Genomic DNA, 22983 nt, shown 5'->3' with positions numbered 1-22983 from the left:
GCTTGTCCCCAGTGCCTGCCTTATAGGTGGCAGCCGCTGAGGGGGTTTGGTTTTTTTCTGAGAGGGATATGTTAGTGAGCTGCCAGGGATGAATCTGGCACTTCAAGCCATGGCTGGCAGAGATTCCTCGTCTGGTCCATCTTGTCTTCCTTCTCTGCTGGACACATGCCCTGCAAAACCACACCAGTGCTTCTCCATGCTTCTGGCTGGCACCTGAGGAAGAGGTGGAGGGCTCTGAAGCAGCCCCTTTGCCCATTTTACCCCTTACTGAAGCATGGGCTCCTGCCCTCATCCTCCACTGCCCCCTCCCCGGCACCCTCCATCCTTGCTGGGTCCATCACCAGCATCCCCCATCCTCACCCCACTTCCTTCTGCCTTGGCCCCTCTGAATCTGTCCCCGCCAGCCTGCCCTGCTCTGCTGGGAAGGCGAGGAGCCCCTGGGCAGAAGGATTACTGGGGGATTCGGGCCGCGGCAGGCAGCCACCTCCTCCCCATTGGCTGGAAAAGCCTCTTAAAAGTGGAGAAGTGCTTTCTGCCTGCTCAGCACCCGCCGGTCTCTGCCGACCTGAAACCATAAGCAGTTGGTGACCCACATCGATGCTGAGGGTGCCGTGAGGCACTACCTGCACCTGCAGGAGGCAAGGGGGTCCCTCACGCTGGGCATCCCCTGGGATTGGCCGCGGGCAGCATCGGAGCCAGAGGAGAGCAGGCTGAGAGACGGGTGAGCTCTCTAGTGAGGATATAGTTACCCCAAAAGGAGTGAGGCACAAGAGACCTCTCGACGGGCTGTGGGTTCCTGCAGGCGTTGCCCTGTGCCTGGCTGACCGTGTGCCCACCATGGAGCAAAGAGCTAGCAGGACCATCTAACCGTGTGCCCTCGTCCAGTGCTGGGAAGTGCCAGCCAGAGGGAGAAGGGAAGTGCTGCTGACGGGTCCACTCAGCCCTCAGGCTCAGCCTGTGCTCAGGAGGTCATCGCTTCATTGCACAGGTCAGTGGCATGGAGGGATGCTTGAATCCTGGTACCGACTGCCAACGGGACAGCTCGTCCCAGGCCTGGTCTCATTTAATTCTCTGACAAAAGCTTTTCCACAGTGTTGTCTGTGGGCTGGGGAGGCTGGTGGCATGAATCATTGCCCTCGCATTTAATAAACAGACCCCACACCCCATCTGTACTGTGTGGAGGCACTAGGAGCCATCCTAGCATTTATGTGGACCCTCACAGATGCAGCTTGCCTGGCACGGGGGGGCTTTGCTGAGCATTGTCCAGCACCAGCTACTTTGTCTTCTGTGTGCGTCCAGGGGCTGGCAGCTGTGGCTAAACCTGCTGTGGTCTATGCCCTCCCAACCTGGGCTTATGACTTCTGTTGTCAGCACAAGTCTCCTCGTACCACCCATCCGCAGGTAGCTCTGGAGCTCTGGTCCACCTGCCTGCGATGCACAGGGAAGGACAGATGACCATGCTGATGAGCTTTTAGGTGCATGTGAACTTACATGTGGTATTTTTACCTGTGAGTAAAGCTCCTTAACTGAGGAGGAAATAATAGCAAGCTGTAGAGTGTGCAAAAGCAGGTGCAGGGTATACAGTGTTGGCAGTCCTGGGGTAATGGTTGGACTTGATGATCTTAAAGGTCTTTTCCAATTTACTTGATTCTATGATTCTATGTGCAGCAGCGAGTAGAAGAACTAGCACGTGTTCTGCCGTGTTGGGAACAAAGCAGCTCTGAACTGCCCGGCTCCGAGGTGGGATAAATGTGTTATAGTGTATTGCCCTTGGAGGTATCTCCGGAGGTGAGCTCCTCTGGTGCACCTCATCTTTTTCAGCCAACATCTAACTGCAGGCAGGTAAAAGCCCTTTCATGCCTTGCTGTACAGTTCTGTAGCACTGACCAAATGGCTGTTGCAGAGATGCCCATCCAGCTCCAAACTCTAACAGTACTGATAGATATTTGTGTGCTCTTCAACATCAGATGTTGTGGACGCATCATTGGCAGGTGATGCTACAGAAATCTCTGAGGAGCATGCCATGGGCAGACAAGTATTCTTTTACTAGAAAGCCAGGGAAAAAAACCCAAAACCAAAATCCAGATGAATTGCAATTGTTTGATTGATTCCTTTAATTTGTGGTGCAGGATGAGATCAAGAAGAGTGAGGCTGGGAGAGGAGCTTGGATAAAAAGGCTCAGGGTATGTTTGGTGGCAGCCACTCTTATTTGAAGTAGCTGTACAGGAGATGGTGCAGTGGTGGAGCACCAGCATCCATGGAGAAAATGTTGTGCTTTTGCAGGGGGTCACATTTTGTACAGCTGTACCTGGTTGTGAGTCAGGTGGAGCTGGGAGAGGAGCAGCCAGTGGGTAACAGCAGAAGCTGAGTAAGATAGTTCAACCTGGCTGTCCACATGCCAGTGATCCAGATAACACCAGAAAGGGCGTGAGGAAGAGGTATGGGTGTCTGGAGAGTGTACAATTAATCTTTTATTCCTTGCAATTATTCTTTGCCTTGAAAATGTCTTTACAGCACCCTGTTCTCCATTCATGCTTCTGTCCCTTGCCACAGACCCTGAGAACTGGGATGTGGGGAAGAGACTGGAGTAGCCTGCGCTGGCCCCTGTGATTCAGCCTGACAGCTGTTAGGATATGGCCATCCAGAAAAGCTGCCCCAATACATGCTCAGAGTCATATCCTGCTCCCTTTTTTCCATGGCTGATGGGGTCCTGAAGGTTTGTGGAGCAATGTTGCAGGGAGCCATGGTAGTGGAAGACCCCTGGTGCTGCACAGAACCCCCTCTGTACTTCAAGGAGCAAGGGTCCCCCGGGGAGGGGAAGGACGGATACTGCTGACAGTGGCTAGTGACTCTTATCCCACCCTTCCCTCCACAGATCAGCCTTGGCTTAGGCACCTGGCTAAACCCAACCAGCCAAGACCATTTCGTGCCTCCTCACGCTGATGCACTGTGGGTGCAGGTGCCACGTCCCTTGCTGAAGGGTCCAGAACCGACCTAGTATTTTCTTTCCTTTTCCCCTAAACTACACCTTCAGACCTTCTCATAGCAATTCCCAGCCCTATTTGCATCCTTGGCTCTTCATGCTGAACCTCCCGCAGCCTGAGAAAGACCAGTTCCTCTCCTTTTCTGCAAGATACAGTGGTGTCACTGGGTAGTACCACCTCTTGCCAAGAGGAGCCCTTTATCTGGGCTCTGCCACTGTTTCTGCCATCCATGCTTTTGCTTGAAGGACTTGCACTTTTTTGATGTGCAGAGCAACAGCACGTCATTGCTGTTGCTCTTCATGCCCTCCCCATTGCTTGGAGGGCATGCAGAATAGGGGCTTCCTTGAGAAATGTACCCAGACCCTGAACTCCCAGGTCTAGATCTGTGTGTCCTGCCCATAGGAGTGTCCTTGCCCCCTCAGCAGTCTCACTATATGACTGCTGGCTTTTCCCATGACTATCAGTGCCAAGGGATGGGGACGTTGTCACCGTCTCACAGTCCTTCAGCTAAGGGGTCAGGGAGGAGACAGGACCCACACTGGGATTGTACTGCCAGCACAATAGTGATAGGGCAAACCAGACCTGGCAAAGCATAGCTCAAGAATGGAGAAAGACCCCTGCTTTCTAATGCCTGTCTGATGCTACTTGGGAGGATCTATAATCAAAGTCCAGTAATAGTTTTACATAGAGGTGTGAAAATAAGCCTGGCTGACCAAGAAACTGAGGCCAATGGTGCTGGAAGGGATATGGCAGAGACCTGGTGTCTGGGGGAGAAATGAGAAAAACATACCCATAGCAGCCAACTGAAACAAAATTCCTGGGCAGCTTAAGAGCCCCAAGAGCTACTCACAAGACATCCCCTCTAATTCCCTCCTTCTCCCTCCTTTAGGCTTTGTTCTGGCCCCTCTGTGTAGGTACAGATCCCTAATCTCTCTGGCATGCAAATAACCACCGGTTTGCAGTGCTTTCTCCCTTCACCCATTTCCCAAATCTGGCCCCTCACAGCAGGGAAGGGAGGGTTGGGAGAGGGCAGGGCCTCCCAGGGGAAAGCACAAGGGGCTTAATGGATCTCCTGTGCCTCACTGCTGGAGACTTCTGTAGCAGAAAAAGTCCTGGAGAGCTCCCAGGACTGGCATGGAGGCTTGAGGGAAGATTTTGGGAATCAAAAGGAATCCACATTGTTGGCTTTCACCTTGCACCAGCCTACAGGCAAGGCTGGATATGGAGCAAGTGGGGTACTGCAGGTCCTGTTGCCCCACCGCATCAGATGCAATGCTCCAGTCTCAGCTGGGTGCTGTGATCCTGCTTGGCTGTGTCTGAACAGGAGTTAGTTACGGAGCTGTGGGATGCCCAAGCTCGGGGGGGAGGGGGGTGGGGGGGGAGGTTCCCACCTCAGCTCAGCTGTGGCTTGACCTCAGACCCTGAAGCAATCCTGCCCTGCCTGGCGGGATGAAGGTACAGAGAGATGATGTGGTACCTCAGTGAGGCTTTTGGAGCTTGGGGGTGGTGGGCATGGAGAGAAACCTTGTAGTAGGTGTTTGCCTGCTCTGCTCTTCTCTTCTTGCAGTGCTTGGAGAGTTCTATCTTCCTTTTGTTCTCTCCTTCTGTTGCCCTGCCTCCTCCCACCCTGTCTTTCCTCTCCTAGGCTAGACAATGGGGAGACCTGACCCAGAGGAAGGGCATCTCCCAGCTCCTGTGAAGCCCCCAGATGGTGGCTGGGGCTGGATCGTGCTCCTCGGCTGCTTTGTGATCACCGGCTTCTCCTATGCCTTCCCAAAAGCCGTCAGTGTCTACTTCAAGGAGCTCATGAAAGATTTCCATGTAGGCTACAGTGACACAGCCTGGATCTCCTCCATCATGCTGGCCATGCTCTATGGGACAGGTGATGCTTGGACACACTTCCTCCTTCCCAACTTGTGCCTCCCTTCCCCTGCTACAGGCCAAGACCATATCTCCATGGGCCCTCCTCATGGCCCAGGGCTCACTGACCTGGTCATGAACCAACATGCAGAATACAACTGTCTCACCATTTCTCTTCTAGAAGTATGCTGCATGTCTGTCATGTCCCCTTTCTCCTCTGCCCCAGGAGACCTCAGGGGTCACCCTATTTGTCTCACACAGTTGACATGGGGTTTGCTCCCACTGCTGAAGTGTTGCCCCTACCACAGCAAGCCCCTCTTGTTCCCAGGCACCACGGGGGTTGGAGGCAAGGCAAAGCAGAGGTCTCCACATCGCAGCCTCTCTCCCTTGGCCGGGCCCAGTGGATGTGTGTCTAAGCAGCCAAGCAGTGATCTCTGTCATTAGTGTTTCATCTTCCCTGAGTGCCCTGCTTGGGCTGGCTGCCTCTTCACAGTTGTCCTGTCTCCTCCTCCTCTCTTACTCTGTCCCCTCTGCTTCCTCCCAGGACCAGTATGCAGCATCATGGTGAACCAGTTTGGCTGCCGGCCCGTGATGCTCATCGGCGGGCTGCTGGCTTCCTCTGGGATGATTCTGGCATCTTTCACCACCAATATCATTGAGCTTTATCTGACAGCTGGCGTGCTGACAGGTGAGAGCCCCAGGAGTTGGGAAGGCAACACAGACTTCCCTGCAGAAGAGCCAAGACCGTGTTGTGCCTCCCTTTAGCATTGCCATGTCTAGCATTAGGTCTCCCCTCACCTATTTGCACCTGCTCACAGGATGCATCTAGTCCTGAACACTGCATCTGTGGGAGATGCATCTGCTGGATCTAAAATGATGCTCGGTGACCATGGCAACAGTGGTGGCATCGGTGGTGGCATCAGTATATAGTGGTAGAGGAGAGAGGCAAAGTTCCTGTTTAAGGCACAGATCCTGTTAAACATGGTCACAGTTACCCGATTCAGATACACCTAAGGTAGACAGGCTGGTTTAGCCCATCTTCTCCGAGGGCAGAACATGGGAGCAGAAGGAGAAGAGGTTTGTGAGGGACACAGGAATTCCATCATGGGACTTTGGGACTAGGACAGCCTGAGGGGAGTTATCAGTTTATTGCAAACCACGTCTCATGTTTTTGCACTTACTGTTCCCTCCTGGCTCTCACCCTCGTGTAGGTCTGGGTATGGCGCTGAACTTCCAGCCCTCACTGATCATGCTGGGCACCTATTTTGACAAGCGTCGGCCTCTCGCCAATGGACTGGCTGCTGCAGGGAGCCCTGTTTTCCTTTCCTCCCTCTCTCCACTGGGGCAAGTGCTGCTGGAGAAGTTTGGTTGGCGAGGAGGATTCCTTATCATGGGTGGCCTCCTGCTTAACTGCTGCACTTGTGGGGCAGTCATGAGACCCCTGGATACAGGCATGAAGCGAAAATCGGAGAAAACTCAGGATAAATATGAAGCCAAGGAGATGCTACCCATAGGAGGGAAATCGGAGGAGGGAACCAGCACCACTGATGGAACCAAGAAAGCCAAGAAAGCCAAGAAGCAGCCCAGGAAAGGAAAGAAGCTTCTGGATTTTAGTATCTTTTCCAACCGAGGGTTTATCATTTACACTATTTCCAAGTTCATCCTGGTCTTGGGTCTCTTCGTGCCCCCCATCTTGCTGGTCAACTATGCCAAGGACACAGGTGTACCAGACACAGAGGCTGCATTCTTGCTCTCTATCATTGGTTTCATAGACATCTTTGCCCGTCCAGCCTGCGGCATGGTGGCAGGGTTGAAGTGGGTCCGCCCTCACGTGGCCTACCTGTTCAGCTTCTCTATGCTCTTCAATGGCTTGACAGACATCTGCAGTGCCAGGGCTAGCAATTACACGGGGCTGGTCATCTTCTGCGTGTTTTTCGGCATCTCTTACGGCATGGTGGGAGCACTGCAATTCGAGGTGCTCATGGCCATCGTGGGATCACAGAAGTTCTCCAGTGCCATCGGGCTGGTCCTGCTTATCGAGGCTTTTGCTGTGCTCATCGGCCCACCCTCTGCAGGTAGGTCTCTTGCTGCAAAACACACTTGATTTGTTTGGCTGCCATTCCACCGTGTTGCAGGTATTGGGCATGGTATTTGAAGAAAGACCCTATTTCTCAACTTCAGATTTCCTTTGGCAACTGCAATAGGCAGTAAGAGCTCCCAGTCTCACTCCATGCACCAGAACACTGAATCTAAGCAGCGGAAGAAGATGGCAAGTGATATTTCCCTCCTTGCTTTGCTCAGAGACCTGAGGGGTGGCAGGCATACAGAGCTATCCAGAGAGGCATGACTTCCAGAGTCCCTCAGTCCCGATCAGTGGCACTTCCTTCACTTTCATGCTGGGATCCAGGTCTCTGCCTTCACTGTGAATGTTGCATAAAATCATGTTATGGGTAGGGTCAGGCAAATGCTGCAGGCAAGCCTTTGAGAGTCTTCAGTAGGACAAGGCAAAGGTCTTTCAAGTTCTCCTTGGTGTCCATGGCCTTTTGATTGGTGCTGTGAATAATTATCTCAACTTGTGCTGGCCCTAGCCCAAAGGCACAGGCGCTTTGGTGTCAATCAAGTCAAAACAGTTCGTAGAGCCCCCTGAGGCATTTGCTGTTGCTTTCTTTTAAGAGGGTTAAGGCACTCACGGTTTCTTCACCAGCCTAGTCTAGGCTGCAGTAAGGTCCATGCTCCACAAACAGCCCATAAATGAGCTGTTGAATGGGGAGAGACCCTTCACCCAAGAAACTGGTGTGCATTACTGTTAGTGTCAGACCAGGTCTGAGAAAGTCAAATCATGCCAAAGGCTAATTTCCAAATGAAGTGCAGTTCTCTGCATGTGTGATTTGCAAGGAAGGGTCAGGGACACACCATGGACAAATCCCCAGGCAGGAACCACTTCATTGCTGGCTGCACTCCCTTCCTTCACCTGCGACACATGAGCTAAAACCCATCAGTGAAGATCTCTAATGATCTGTTCCTCAGCACATACCACCAGTTATGAGCAAAACCCACTCTCAACAACTCCACCCAGCCCTCAGGTGGTGTCCAAGAGAAGCTCCTCTTGATGGTAACAGTAATTCATGTTGTGTCTTACAAGCTGTGGGTCAGTCAGCAGTCCTAGGCCAGGGAGGTTCAAGGAATACGTGTCTTAGAGGCAGATGCAGATAGATCATGGGGGACAAGGGAGATTTAACAGCACCATGCTCCTTGGAGCAAGGCACACCAGTGGGTAGCAATGGGAGACATCCCTTAGCCCTCCTGCCTCAGTTCGGCTGTGCCTTGACACTGTGTGCACACACAATGGGACGCAGATAGCAGAGTCACTGAAGAACAGTGTTGGGAGTGGCCAAGTCATGGTGCCCACCTTCCCCCCAACATGACCTGCAGGACCCCCCTGGTACAGTAAGCTTGAGTGTGGTGACAAACCCGACAGCTCGGGCTTGGGGAGCAGCGCTTGGCTGGAGGAAGGGGGTTGAACAAAGTGGCTTTGTTTGGTGTAATCCTCCTGAGCTGCTTCCCGCCCCATGGCACTAGGGGGGTTTGGCACAGGATAAGCTGCACACACACATGCAGGCATGCACGCAGGCTCCTTACTCACCATCCAGCTTGGATGAACAGGGCACATACATTCACCTGGGGATGAATTCACCACGTGCCTGCTCCAGGGGGCACCTCAGCGTGCCCTGGGGCTTGTGTCAGGCCAGGCACCACAGTGCAGCAGGGACTGGGGAGTCACACATGCAGTCAGGAGCACACGGGACCGGGATGAAGCCTCCGGTCACCATGGCCCCGTTCTGACTGCAGTAAGACATTGGTCAGGCTCCCCAGCACCAAGAACTGGGAACTCTCCCTCCATTCAGTGAGTTGAGGAGATGATACATCAAGAGCATGTCTTTGGCAGAGTGTGGGCCAACCAAAGGGACTTCTTTACCAAAAAGAGAAATGGTTCCTCAGCCAAATGCAGGTGCTGTCCATGCACACTGGGCTGTCCATGCAGGAACGTGTAGGCTGAAGCTAACTCTCTCATTTCTTCTCCAACCATCAGGCCGCTTGGTTGATGCTCTCAAGAACTATGAGGTGATCTTCTACCTGGCAGGCTCAGAGGTGGTGCTCTCTGCTCTCTTCCTGGCCATGGCCACCTACTGCTGCCTGAACCGAGGCAAGAAGAAGGAAGATCCCCCGGAGAAGAACCCTCCCGCGGGTGGCGGGAGCGACACTGAGGAAGCAGAGTCCGATGTGCAGGAAGCCGAGGAGCACAGCAGCGACAATCACCAGCCAGCCCACAGTACCGACAATGCTGTGGTGGCAGCCAGCGAGGAGGCCAACCATGTGGCAGAGGAGCAGGGCAGGGAGGGAGGGGGGTGTCCCACAGGGGACGGGGAGGTATTAGCACGAGATGGCTGCAATGCTGACCAGACGGTGGAGAGGGACAGTTTTTAGCCAGGGCAGAGGAACAGGGATGTATGAAACTGGCCTTGTTTGCATGCACCTCAGCTTGGGAGGGTAGGTGGGAGCTGAGGAGGAGAAAGTTGAGACAAACACAGAGGTAAGAAGTAAGAGGGAGAGGTGTAAGAATAGCTGGTCCTTATGTACATATGTCCACATACCTACCCAGTGATACGTCTACTTGCATCCTGCACGCATGCTGGTACAACTCCGGCTCAGAGCAGCCCAAACACCAAAAAGAAAAAAAATATCACCTTCTTTCCTCACTTCCAAACCAGCCCCAGAGAAAGTCTTTTGAAGAGGCTGACAAGGACTCTCCTTCTCCTTCTGCATTGTCATAATACAGAACACAAACAATTAGAGACTCTTTGTAATCAGATCTGGTACGCTTTGGTCTGGTGTCAGTGTTTCCTCCGCCCCACTTCCACGGTCAGGATAGCGCCAGGCTGGCTGGCAGTGGGTTTAGGAGGTGGTGTAATGCATATCTATCATCTGGGCCACCTCCAGCTGCAGCCAGCATGGGGGCAGACACTGCGTTCCCTGCAGTGCCTCCTTTGGGCACTGCCAAAGCAGTGGAATACCTCCCTCTGGAGCATCTTTTGTGGATGGTAAAGCTGGGGCAGTGACACGTGATTCTGCTTTTCCAAGTAGGGAAGTGCTGGGCAGAGCAGTGCAAGAAGAAGACATCTAAGAAAGATTAATGCCATTAGGCGAGCAGCCACGAGACGGATCCTTGCGATAGGAATAGCAGCAAGCCATTATTATCTAGCCCGAAGTTAGTCCTGTTGACATGTGAAGGAACAACTTGGCCTCTGTGGGATGTGGGGGGATTCAGGGCAGATAAATAACCATGTCCCACGCAATTATCCACTCATCAGGAATGGCACCAGGCCCATGTGTGTTTTCCTTTCAGAGAAAAACCCCTTATGTAAAAGAAGCAAAGGTAAGGCAGAAGGACAATCCAGAGCCCCCGATGCCATTGAGGAGGGTGTTGGAGCACGTGGTAAGGCAGGCATGACTCCCTCACCCCTGCTGCAGCGGTGGATTTCCATATTCAGTGAGGACAACCTTCCCTGGCATGCTTAAACCACTCCTAATCTGCTTTAGGACTGGATCTTTTATAAACACCCCTGGCCAAAGCCCTTTCTTCCAGTTTCCTGAACTGCTTCACCTCAGAGGCCCTGGGGGAACCTGTGACTATAGCGAAGGATCAAAAACTAAGCAGAGGGATACAGGGAAGGCAGCTCGTGGGACCATCAAAATAGGTGTTTCATTCCAGACCAGACTGACTACAAGTGCATGGGTAGTGGGTGAAGCCTGCAGCACCTGTAAAGCCATTTAAACTAGCAGAGGAGTGGGGACATGAAGCAAAGGGTTTCATTCTAGATGCTCCTAAGCAAAGAGCGGTAAGTGACAAGCAAAATAAAGCTGCTGAAGAATGTCAGTTTAAAAAGATACGTATGAACTGGAAATTGGAACTAGGTCTGTAAGGTTCCTTCCAACCCAAACCATTCTGATTCTATGCAATTGGAAGGGAGAAGGTAAACCCCATAGGGCTGTACCTTGCCCCACCACCACTGTCAGCTCCGACTGTGGGACAGTTACAGCCATGACTTTGGGCTTCTTCCTACTCAAACCCACTTAAGAAACATCCCAACTCAGACTAAGCCCCATGGCAAAGCCCAGCTGCAAAGCTCTGGGAGAAAGAGAAGGAGTAGCAAGAGTGATAGAGCACTGCAGGCATTCATTCACTGCTCCACAAGCTTGTTGCCTTCTCCCCACAAGATAAGATCGCTCTCTCTGCTCAACCAAATTGCTCTGCAGTGCTTTCCCAGCAACCTCAAACCCCTGTCTCCCAGGCCAGGTTTCCCTTGGTCACCAGTACCCTTTCCAGGCAGCAGCTCACAACTTCCCAGAGGTCTGAGGCCCTTGTCTGCCCGGCAGGTCATGGGAATGAGGTCTCCTCTGCTTCCCTGTCGCCAGTCAGTGTCCCCCACTAAGCCTCCAGCTCTGAAATCTTTTCACAGAAGCACATAAAAGCCCTCAGGGTACAAGATCTCGCTACAGACAGTGCTGTAAGATCCCCAGACCTCTCCTTCCACCAGTCAGGTTGCAAAAAATATGGCCTAGCTGCCTTCCACTTTGCATTGTCAGCTTTCAAGCCAGCTCCACTGAAGCGTTTTCTCTGTCCCTCTGAACCGCTCCGTATTATGGCACACCAAACAGCTCTGAAAGAGGATCAGGATCTTAAGCATCAGCTCAAGCTTGTGCTGTAACAGCTGAGCTGTGTGGAGAAGCTGGCCCTGGAGGGGTGCAAGGATGCCACTGGGCACAACTGAGGCAACCGGTGGCATTACGAGGCTGGTGCTCCCCTGGGAAGCCACGATGGAAAGCAGCTGGCCTTACATGGAGGACTGGCCTTGCTACAGCATTTATAAGCCTTCTCCTCTGGAAACATGTACTGCAGTGACCAGCAGAGTTTGGCACAGAGGTTATCCACCGTTATGAGCAAGAAAAAAAATGGCCAGCACATGACACCCATCTTCTCATCACTATATTTTAAGATTAAAACCAATAGAGGATGAGCAAATAAACCTCTAAAGAAAACCCACGAAGGACAGGAAATGAAATGTCACATTTTTCTTTATTAGAGACAACAGTCAGTACAACAGAGTCCATTTAAATCTTCCAGAGCAGCTTAACCATGGATGGCTTTCTTCCAGGCACTCACAGAGATGATGAAGCTCCAAAGACAAATCAAAGAGAAAAAACAAAGAAAAACAAACATCTCGATCATAAATTAATGCCCTCGAATAACTTCTCTCACTACCTGTAGAATGTAATGACGGAGAAGTCAAAACCCTTGCCTCTGAGAAGCACACTGCTCCTGGCAGTTGTGCTGTCTGCCAAAAGTGCCATCTGCATCTGGGATCGGCCCACAGGGACAGAGGGAGGAGAAGAGAAAAGGAAGGAGGAAAGAAGCAGCCTCACTTACCTTGGTTTTCCTTCCCCTTTCCCTTGTGCTGGGGAATGGGATGTCAGCCACTGCTGCTGGCTGGCCCAGGGCAGCACAAATGGCTGTGCAGAGAGGAGAGCAGGGGACAGCATGCTATTCATGCTTTGCACTAAAAAATCTCAAAGCTTCTGCCTACAGGCCATGCCTTCCTCTCTCCACGAGGCTTCCTGTCTCTCCTCTCTAGTTGAAGAGCCATACAATCATGAAGGAGAGATGGAAGAGAGGAGAACGATGGAAAGGAAATGAGTGCAGCTTTGCTGTTACTCCCAGGAACCTGTCTGCCACAGCCAAGCACGCTCACCTCAGCATCTCTGCTGACTAAGGGGGCTCCTTCCTGAGCCAGGTCCCTCCTTCCCATAGGGAAGGGCAGAGTCACATCCTACAGGATTCTAGCCCTGGGGTGTAGCTATGGAGCATGCAGACAGTGCCAGCAGTGCAGGAGCTCAGTGACTTTGAAGAGGTTGGAAGCCAGGGGAAGACATTTCTACATCTGCAGCTCCACATACCAGACAGCTACTTCCATCAGCCCCTGCTCCGAGGGCTTCCCCCAGCCCCGTGGATGGAGGGTGATCTGATCACATGTACCACCACCACTTCTAGGCATCAGTTTGGACTTCCTCCTATATCTTAAAAACAGTGATCATCCTACAGAAATCAGTCCTGCAGCCCATGGGGATGGACGGAAGAGACAGAAGTAGCTTAAAACAGGCCAGCGAATGGGATGCTTGGAGACAGTAAGCAGTGCGATGAAGAAAACAATGCTGGTGCCAACACTTTCCCCTATCACAAGGGGAGAACAGAAGGGGGCTCTTCATGCCATTCGTAACCATCTCCAGATGTTTAAGTGGCCTCCATGTGCCAGAGGGGAGTGGCTGCTGCCCTATACGCTCGGCAGTGTCCTGCCTGCACACAGTCACATGGCAGTGCAGGAGGGGATATTCCTCCCCACACCTCAGTATCCAAGTTGGGCAGCAGAAATCTCTAGGGGAAAAGGAATATCCAGGCAAACAAGCAAGGGAAGAGAGGAGAAAGCAGAGGTTGGTCCCAGTCCAACCAGCTACCCCCACCCAAAGCAGAGGAAGAATCCCAGGCTGGACATACACAGAAATCACAGAGGATGAATCGCTATGTGAAACAGACGTTTATAACAGTCTGCAAAGTCTTTCCTCTGGCCACTCAGGCATCATCAATGAGCTTTTCACCATTTGCGTGTTCCTTCCTGCTACCCTCTCTCTCACTTTCTCCTCCTTCTTCTTCTTCTGTACCGTCTGTGTATGTGTCCTTCTGCCCGTAGTTGAGAGTAGTGCGGGCAAGGTCCACTTCAATGGGAAAGACATCTGCATCTCGGAGCACGGCATAGCAGTCGTCATAGTACTTGGACATCGTGGAGACAAAACGCTGGAGCTGGAACACGATGTCCTGCACTGTAGTGGTGACATGTTGGGAAAAAGTCAGGTGAAAACCCCTTTCCCAGACAGAGAGAAGGCTGTGATCAAGCCTCCCTCACAGCATTAGATACCGTCTCCTACGCATTAATCCCTTTTGTCCCCTGAGGGCGGATGTCTCAGGCACAGCCACAAAAGGGTTCTTCAGTAAAGACTTCCGAGCTCAGATGAAGGAGAGGCATGAAGGCCAAAGCCACGTCTGCCTGACCCCTTCAGGGGGTGGACACAGCAGTGATACTCACCATGTTTCTGGTCCAGGAGCTCTATTTTCTCTAGCACATCCTTCCTCATCTTGGCAAAGCGCGTGCGAGCTTCCTGCCGGCAGCGCAGGATAAGGCGGTATTCATAGTTCCCAGTGCTGACCCGGTAGAGGGGTTCACCCAGAGCCTGCCAAAACCACAGCACCATTTTAAAGACTCCCACAACAGTGCTTGTATCATAAAATCATAGAATGGTTTGGGTTGGAAGGGACTTTAAAGATCATCTAGTTCCAACCCCCCTGCTATGGGCAGGGAGGGCAGGGATGCCTTGTATGCGCAGTTTGTTGGCCCCTGAGGACTCACAATGACTTTGGGTTATTACAGCCCTCTCAGGCTGACTGCAACTGCAGTCGGGAAGCACAAAACATGAGAAACACTGAGCCACATCAACATCTGGCAGTCAGTAGGGCCATTTTGAAGGCCAAATACACACCAACTATGGTAAAGAAAAGTATCACTACTACGCAAAGCTAAAAAGACCAACACCTTTCAACCCAGCCTGGAGAAGTGGCATGGCTTCTTATCTGAACTATTAAGACAAGCACTGTGAACAAAAGAGTTTAAGAGCTGAGGGATATATTAATTGATATCAGACATAAAATTCTGCCCTCCTCTGCAAGCTTCCACTGCTCAGTGCAGAGGAGTTGGACTAGATGACCTTTGAAGGTTCCTTCCAACCCAAAGTATTCTATGATTCAATACGGATTGTGTAACATATTATACATCTACACAAAGAACCCTATGGTATCTACAACCATCCAGACACAACACTAGAAAACAGTAGGGATGGACTGATACATTGTCCTGCAAAATAGTTTTGAGAAAGAGGTTAGGTCTGTCATCGGAACAGCATTCTTCTCTTGCACCAGTAAACATAACTACATAAAAACACATGTTACAGACTGTGGCTTGGTAATGCACGCTGCATGCTCCAAAACCCAAAGATGTTACTCTGCTGGGCAAGGCAGGGATTCTTTCCTTCCCATTTACAAGGAAAGATATAATTAAATGTTATCTTAGGAAAATTTTATTCCTCCCTGGCACAGGGAACTAGGCATTTCAAACAATCAAATCCCTGCTCTGAGATCAATACCTAGGATAAAACAAGATCTTACTTTTATGCAGGGTAACTAGACATAGAATCATAGAATCACAGAATCACAGAATGTTAGGGTTGGAAAGGACCCTAAGATCATGTAGTTCCAAACCCCCTGCATGTAGGGGATACCGTTAGCTATCTTAAACAGAGCTGTTAAGGATTACAATCATCAACCCCTAAATGCCCTATTGTTAAGAGAGATCCCTTAATCAATTTTCTTCAACTACAAATGCAATATTCACATGCATTTTGCTGTGAAGACCTCAACCTCCATTTCTCAGAAACAGGTCCAGAATTAATGATAAGCTGTACACTACACACAAATGGAATCTGTGAAGATAACACCTTAATCCTCCTTACATAAGCTAATATTACTTAAACACTGAGACAGGCAACCACTGAGCAAACAAGCTGCAGAGAAGATGTCTGGTCCCTCCACTATTCCACAGCACTAGTGATTCATGACAGTGTTTCCCAGGTAGTATTTAAGGATCTCCAGTTTCTAATGCATGAAGAACAAATGTATGTAATTCTTAGGATGCATTCACTAGTTTCATGCAGACAGGCACAGGAGCGATTCTGCAATTACAGGGCAGTGTGTATAGAGAAGCTGCAGAAAAGAGTATGCAGTTGTCATTGTCACAGTGATGATACTCACAATGCAGCTGTACTCTTCATCATCCATCTCTTTGACTTTCAGGCAGTAAGACTTCGCAGAATTTAAAATAAGTAACAAAAATAGAAGGAAATATTAAGAATTAGAAGCGATTTCATCATCACCCATAGCCAAAGGGTTGTACCATTTCAAGCCTTTCTTCAATGCTACAGCTAGGGATACTGGGGAAAGCACAGTGGGACCAGAATATATTAAACATCCCCGGTGGAAAGAAAATCTATTTAGAGGAAGATGAGGAGAGAAAAAGGTGGGAGAGAGAGAAGGTGCTTAATATTTGTATTAGAGGAGCAAATATTTTAGATAAGTATAACCTAGTAAGAGAAAAATCCTGCGTTCATCTACTGTTTGGGAAAACACAATACCAGAAAAGTATGACGAGGGAATAAATAAGGAGGGAAAAAGAAAAAAAGACGCATTGTGGGAAGGATTGATGCAGGAAGAGATGCTGCCATATTCACTTGCCTTAGGGCTGCAGCTCCAAACACTTCTCTCAACTGGTAAGAGAAAATAGATTCCTACAGTAATAGAACAGATGCACTTAACAACCCCATGCTTTTTGGGTGCAGAAAACAAGGGTGAGTGGAACAGAAGAGGAAAAATAAAAGGCATAGTCCAAATGAAAGCAAATATGCCTTGACAGTTGCTTACTTTGGCTAAAGAAAAACAATCCAAAACTACCTGAAAAATGCAGACTGGAGAGCTATTCTGGGGAGTTCAAGAGGTCAGGCTATGATTCTAAGAAATTTAATTTCAACCAGCATTGAAAAAAGCAAGCAAGTGGCTCACCAAATATTCAAACTTGACATCCAGGTATTTTTTGATAGTCAGCCTTGTGTCAGGAATGGCTTTATTCAGATACGTATTCAAGTCAGTAAGCATCTGCAAGGGAAACATCCTGTTGCTGAATGTATGACCAAAAAGCATGACTACATTTCATCAAGTGCAGCCTTCTAATCAGCACGGGTCATGAGACTGCCTCAAGTTAACTCTTTTTTGATCTAGAGCACATCCGAAAGAAAATGTTTGATCTTGACTCAGAATTGTCATAGTTAGAGCATCCACTACTGTCACTGGCAAGTAGTTCAAGTCTCAGAAATGCATGCCTCACTTCCAGCCTGAATTCACCTTCTTTCAGCCCACCTTGTTTCAACTGGTCATGGAAACCACCCTCCCTGATTCAAAGGCCCACTACCCAGTGCTGTCCATCCAACACGCCACTGAAAGTGGTGCCCAAATCAACATCTAATCCTCTCTTTGCTAAAATAAGTGGACAGATCCTCTGGAGACTCTCATTCAAATACACTGATTGAAATCCTTAAGTTGTTCCTGGGCTGCTTATCTAAACTCTTTTAAATTTAGTGACATCTTTTAAGTATGGGTACCAACATCAGGGAAAGGGCTCTAGAGACTACACTGATCAAACTGTCCCCTCATCCTCAAAAGAAAAGGAGAGGAATGTACTCATGTGCAAAAGTCAAAGGGACAAGATTGATATATTCACTACACTACCTCTTAGGTTCTTTATGAAGAGAGTTCCTTGAAGGAAAGCAAAGACAGCTTTTCCCTTGATGAATGATCTTAAGACCACACCTTCAAAGACAAGCTTCTGTCTTTCTAGATTCCCTTCTTCTCCAGACCTTGTACTCCTATAATTAAATTCTTTACCGGCTTAATTGTTTTCAGAAGGTGAATCCCAAACTTCTCAATGTTGCGATGGGCATCAGCAAATTTCACAAAGGCTTCACTGGCAGCTGGTTGTGGCTCCCGTACACCAATGACAGAGAAAACGTCTCCAAACGCTGGATGAGAGTAAGAAATAGAAACACATGAAAGAAGAGGCTGACCCTGGAGAAGAATCTTGCCTCCTAAAGACCAGAGGCTGGCAGGGCATTATTTCCATGTCGCATGTGGAAGACTGCCAATGCCAAGAGAGCAGCCCTTCCCAGCTCATTTCCACAACACTTGGTTTACTTTGAGTGAGGGAATCATACATCTAAGTACTGACTAAAACTCCTGAAACTAGAGTCAAAAATTTCTGCTCCTTTCACTCAAGATTGTTTACCTCTGTGTGTCTGGGATAGTTCAAAGAAAGCCCTGAGAAGACTCTTGGTGTGCTCTGTCAAGCCTGTGATGGAAGCCAGAAAAAAACATTTAAGTCATTTCACTGCAACATAATGGAGGCTTCCCTCTCTCCCATCTGGTGTCTGATGGAAGATGCAGTTTACCTTTGTACAACTCTGCAGTCCTCTCCAGCTCCTCTAACCTCTTCACTAGTCCATCTAAATGGAATCAGAACACAGAATTAGAACAGTCAAATCCATTACATGGTTAAGATCCAATCAACTGGAAAAACAGTTTCATGCCTCTGGTTCAAATTTCCCTCACCTTTTAATGCCTGTTCCCTGGCCCAGCACGGGAAGCTTTTAAAACAACTGCAAACTTATTTTACAGTGTGGGGTCATTGCCTATTGGCAATCACTAAGTGGTTCCCCACTTTAAATTAATTTGACCCAATTAATGGCCCCAATGACAGGATATATCACTCAGGATGGGCAGAGGCAATCACAACAGTGAGCCAGAGCAGAAGGGAAGAATTATGAAGGAATAATGTGGACCATGCAAGTAACAATAAAGAGTAGGTAAGCACAGGAGGGTAAGTGTTCCCTTAAGAAAATGTCCTCCTGGACAATCCTTACCATTGCAAAGGATGGCTCGGCTTAAGCCCAGGGCATCCGCTGTCCCTGAGCTCATGTTCTCTACCAGTCGGTGCTTTACCTTCTTCAATACTAAAGGCCAAAAGAGAGTTGCAAACCAGGATCAGGGTCATTTCCATGGGCATGAAAAGTTCACTAGAACACATCACTGGTTTCTCAGGCATTGAATAAACTGAACTTAACTCACTATTGAGGGAGCAAGAAAAAAAACCCGAACCACCAACATAGAAACTAGATGTTCAATGCAGCTGTGCATAGCACATCTTCTATTTTGCCTACCTGTTCTGCTCTCACATCCTATATACTCCAATCAGTAGAGCTCCAGCACTTCTTTTGGAAGACTGTTCCAGTCAATAACTGTGTTATAAACTACCTATCATAATACTTGAAACTAAACTGCTTATGCTACTTGCTGTTTTACTTTAACAGAAGTCAGGAGACAAGGCTGAAAGCAAGACAAATAGAATTTAACAATCAAAGTTATTCCTTTGTTTGCCTTCATCTTTTGGATCTTAGTTAAACCCTTTTGTCACTCCCTGATGGAATGAATTTCTGTCCTGAGTGGTTATACCCTGCAAATTACTAGAGACAGTCACGACCTCTTCAGAATCAGATGACCGAGCTACACTTATTTAGAGGCAAACTTGCAGGGGTGCCAAGTGCCTGCAGCTCCCAAGAGCTCAGCTGAAGCCCCAGTGTCCAGCATCTCTGGAAAACACCATGTTTTCACCATACTTCTGTTTCCCCAGAAATCCATCTCACTCCTGATTTTCCTGAACCCCTGCAATTCATTAGCACCTTAATCACCATAAAAATAAATGAAAGCAAAAAGAATAGACACATTTTTTTTTAGGAAAGCAAGGCAGACCATGTAAAGAAGACAGCTATGTAGGCTTAGTTCAAAATACACACTTTGTTTTAGAAATAAGCCTCTCCCATCTCCTATAAAGTTTATGGTTGTACAAAACTCAGTGCAGATAGGGATTTCATCACTATCCTCCAAGCTGAGAAACTGCAACCAGTACTTTTTGATAGACACATTTCTGTGTACAGCTGAAACCCTCAATAGGTCAGCATAACTTACAGGTATTAAAAATAAATAAAATTACTATCTGGTTGAGTTTCATCATCCATGCTAAACACAAAGAAACAAGCCTCCTGCAATAAGTCACACCTCAACTTTCAAGACTGTTTCAAGAAGTGAGGCAAGGATTTTTTTTGAACCTGTAATTCTCTTTGGCAGCATCCACTTGAAAATGACTGATTTAAGAGGAAGAACAGAAGCAAAGTTTTACTTCGGTTTTAGCTTGGACCAGTTTTGCACCCCTCCATGTCATTTTAACACTCTAGGGAGAAAGAAACCAGTCTTACCAATATCCAAAGACTTGCCCTGCTTTGGGTCGGCCTGAAGTTTGTTGTAGTGTATTGTCACTTCTCCCTGTAGAAAGAGAAAATCCAAAACTGCTGTGCTGGAAGCAAGCAGCAGTGGATTCCTTTACCAATGGACAATAAACTGTAAACTATGACCCAGAAGCTCCATTGGCCCCCTCCTACCTCTCACCTTTACCATCTGTATCATCTTGGCCACCTCCACCTTGGTTTTCCCTTTGACAGACTTCCCATTCACTCCCGTGATTTCATCACCAGCTGCTACAGTGCCATCTAAGGCTGCTGGAGTGTTATCAAATACCTGATGGAGAAGAGAAAGAGCACAGGTAGTCTGGAATCAGGAGGAAGAGGAAGGTGAATGCAGGGCTAATGAACAAAAACCCAGTCACACTGTTCCCCTGTGAATTCTAACATGCTCTCCAAGGAGAAGGATAATTTCAAAAGTCTTTAATTCTTACACACCCATTAGGTGTTAGGAAATCTTATCCACTGGAAAAGTGAGATGATGTCTCCCACTTTGAGAAAAACAAATAGCATGGGACTCTCCATGCTTTCCATCTCTGAGATGGAAACTGTTTTACAAAGATGGTTTATTCTTACTTCCTGAGTGCCCACCTGGACAATGTAGAGACAGGGGCAGTACTGTGCTCCTCCCCCAATGCTGATCCCAATCAGGTTCTGAGAGTCCTTCTTCAGGGTCACTGTCCCAGGTACAGTGGGGATCCCCCTGTAATGAGAGAGGGGGAAATGAATAACTGAACACGGTAGGCAGAGCTGCATGTGTCTGAAACAGCTCTAGTATCTGCGTTGATACCAACTGAAAACATAACAGGTGCTGCACATCTGAGTTCATCACATTATCTCTGCCATAAAGTCTATCAGCACGGGTCAGCAGAAAGACCTTCTGGGCTACCTTTTTTAAGATTGCATGAAAGGATTAGAGGTGGAGAAACACCTCATCTATCACTGGGCATTGAGGAAACACTATCATGCTTTAGAGAGTGTTTCATCTGCTCCTAGTGCTGGAGTGAGAAGAAAAGTTGCACAGCATAAATGAGATGCAAGACAAGTGCTCCACATTAAATTCATTGCTAATCTCACCAAACCTTTTACTTGCTCAGGGAATGCCAGTGGTGTTGTCCTTACAGACCTAAGAAGTCCCAAGTTTCTGTCCACTTCTTCTTGCCTCCTAACCTCCATTATAAATATTTTTTCCTCTGGCTAAGGTCACTAATTTACAGCAGGTTTTTCAGCACTGCTTTGCAATCAGAATTGCAGAATAGTCACCCCAGAGCAACAGAACGCGTTCTCCTTTGCTCAGCAGCACAGCAATGCCCACTCCCAGTCCCCAGAAGCAGCAAGGAATCAGGACTGAACAGCAAGTCTGACTCTCCAGAACACAGCACCACGAGCAGGTAAATTTATCCACTCCCCTTAGGTCTTGGCTGCAAAGACTATTTCTACTGTTAGCAAAAAACAGGGAAAGACAAGCAAAATACTCACAGCTTATCTTCCTCAATATCGTAGTCCAAATCTGCAAACATTGTTTCGGTTAAGCAGAGCCTCTTTGTCTGAAAGTGCTTATTCCAAACTCCCTGGGAAGAAAGAACAGAATAAACCCCAATAAACCAGTGATCTCGACAGAAAACTGCAGAGAATCAACCATCACCCTTGTCAGTCCCCTTGTTTTTTTTCGATGTTACATGATGGTCTCTGTTCTTGTACCAAAGATGAAAAACACATCAAGTGTCTCTGATTCTCTGCTCTGAATGAGACAGGAGAAAGTCCTTGAGTTTGAATGATGCCTGGTTCAAAACCCACAAACGTGCAGTGTTTCCAAAGGACAGGACAAAATGTGGTCCTTTCTGGAAGCTGCTTCTCCACGTGCTCTACCTGCACCAGAGATGCTAAAGATTTTATCCCCTTCATCGTTACATGACTCCATTTTGTTCTTGACTTCAAAGCAAGTTACGCCACTTTTTGACGTTCTCCTCCTATCTTGGGAGGCTACACAAAGCTTTACCCAAGTTGTTTTCACAAAAAGCCTCACGTGCAAGTGGCTGTGCTTAAAACCCATCTGCCAGCCCATTCAGAGGGGTACATCTGCACGCCTTAGCAGCACCGTTACGGAGACAAGTTTCCCTCGTGGGCTTTTTAGTAGCGTGAGCGGGATGCTGGTGCCAATGAGCAAAGATGAATGGGCTTGGAGCAACCTGGGCTAGTGGAAGGTGTCCCTGCCTGTGGCAGGGGGTTGGAACTGGATGAGCTTTAAAGTCCCTTCCAACCCAAACCAGTCTGAGATTCTATGGCTCTATATCCCCATGCGCACGCCCTCATTTCATTTTCTATCTAATTTGGGCAGTGATTATCAGCCACGTTTCGGTTCCGCTCATCCTTCGGCACCACCACTGCCCCACACCACTGCCCCACACCGCTGCGGCGGCCCCCACAGGCGGTCACCACCACATCCAACCCCACTGGCCGCCAACGGCCGAGGGCTTCACCGGCATCTCCCGCCACACCGCACCCCTCCTGCCAGCGGCCTCGCACCTCTCACCGGGTAGGGTAGGGCAGGGCAGGGCAGGGCCGGGCCGGCGGACGGCAGCGGGGTCTCCCGGAGGCCCGATGCCTCAGACCGCGGGGGTACACCGGGCACTGCGCGGCCGTTTAGGGGGGTGTCGCCCTAGCAGGCCCCGGTGCTGGGGTGAGGGTCGCCGGCACCGCCGCCGGTACAACGGCGGGGCCCGGCCGCGACACGGGTGTTTGTGAGGGGAAGAGGGGGATCCCCGTGCTCACCAGAAGTGGCCGCGCGGCCCCCGCCGCCACCCGCCGCCCGGCGCTGTCAGCCCGCCGACACGTCACCGCCGGGGCCAGCCCGGAAGCGCCCGGCGTAGCCTCGCCCCCCCACTTACGCCGCGTTGCCATGGCGACGGAGACCCGCCGGGGCGGGGCCAGCCCGCTCCCGCCGCCATCTTGGGAGCGGCAGGGTGGCACCGCGGGCTGAGGAGAGGGGACAAGGGGAAGGGGTCAAGGGAAGGGGACAAGGGAA

At 49.5% G+C, this 22983-nt stretch overlaps 2 protein-coding genes across 2 annotated transcripts; one reads left to right on the top strand and one right to left on the bottom strand.

The window, feature by feature from the left end:
- The first annotated feature begins 710 nt into the window (after positions 1–710).
- SLC16A8 (solute carrier family 16 member 8) lies at positions 711–9765 on the top strand. Its single transcript, XM_030478153.1, has 5 exons — positions 711–988; positions 4630–4866; positions 5389–5532; positions 6056–6919; positions 8935–9765. Exons 2-5 carry the CDS (start codon positions 4638–4640, stop codon positions 9327–9329), a joined length of 1632 nt encoding a protein of 543 aa, XP_030334013.1. The 5' UTR covers positions 711–988; positions 4630–4637; the 3' UTR covers positions 9330–9765.
- Positions 9766–11960: 2195 nt separating this feature from the next.
- PICK1 (protein interacting with PRKCA 1) lies at positions 11961–22821 on the bottom strand. The gene is made up of 13 exons (XM_030478154.1): positions 22731–22821; positions 21438–21529; positions 20550–20661; positions 20107–20235; positions 19917–19983; positions 18528–18617; positions 18057–18110; positions 17894–17956; positions 17497–17630; positions 16618–16710; positions 15814–15864; positions 14039–14183; positions 11961–13775 (listed from the first exon to the last, which is right to left on the bottom strand). The coding sequence occupies exons 2-13, from the start codon at positions 21476–21478 to the stop codon at positions 13528–13530; spliced, it is 1227 nt and encodes a 408-aa protein (XP_030334014.1). The 5' UTR covers positions 21479–21529; positions 22731–22821; the 3' UTR covers positions 11961–13527.
- Between the last annotated feature and the right edge of the window lie 162 nt (positions 22822–22983).

Source organism: Strigops habroptila, chromosome 3 (genome assembly GCF_004027225.2).
Source record: "Strigops habroptila isolate Jane chromosome 3, bStrHab1.2.pri, whole genome shotgun sequence".
Taxonomy (NCBI): Eukaryota; Metazoa; Chordata; class Aves; order Psittaciformes; family Psittacidae; genus Strigops; species Strigops habroptila.
This window is presented reverse-complemented; position numbering and strand designations above follow the sequence as displayed.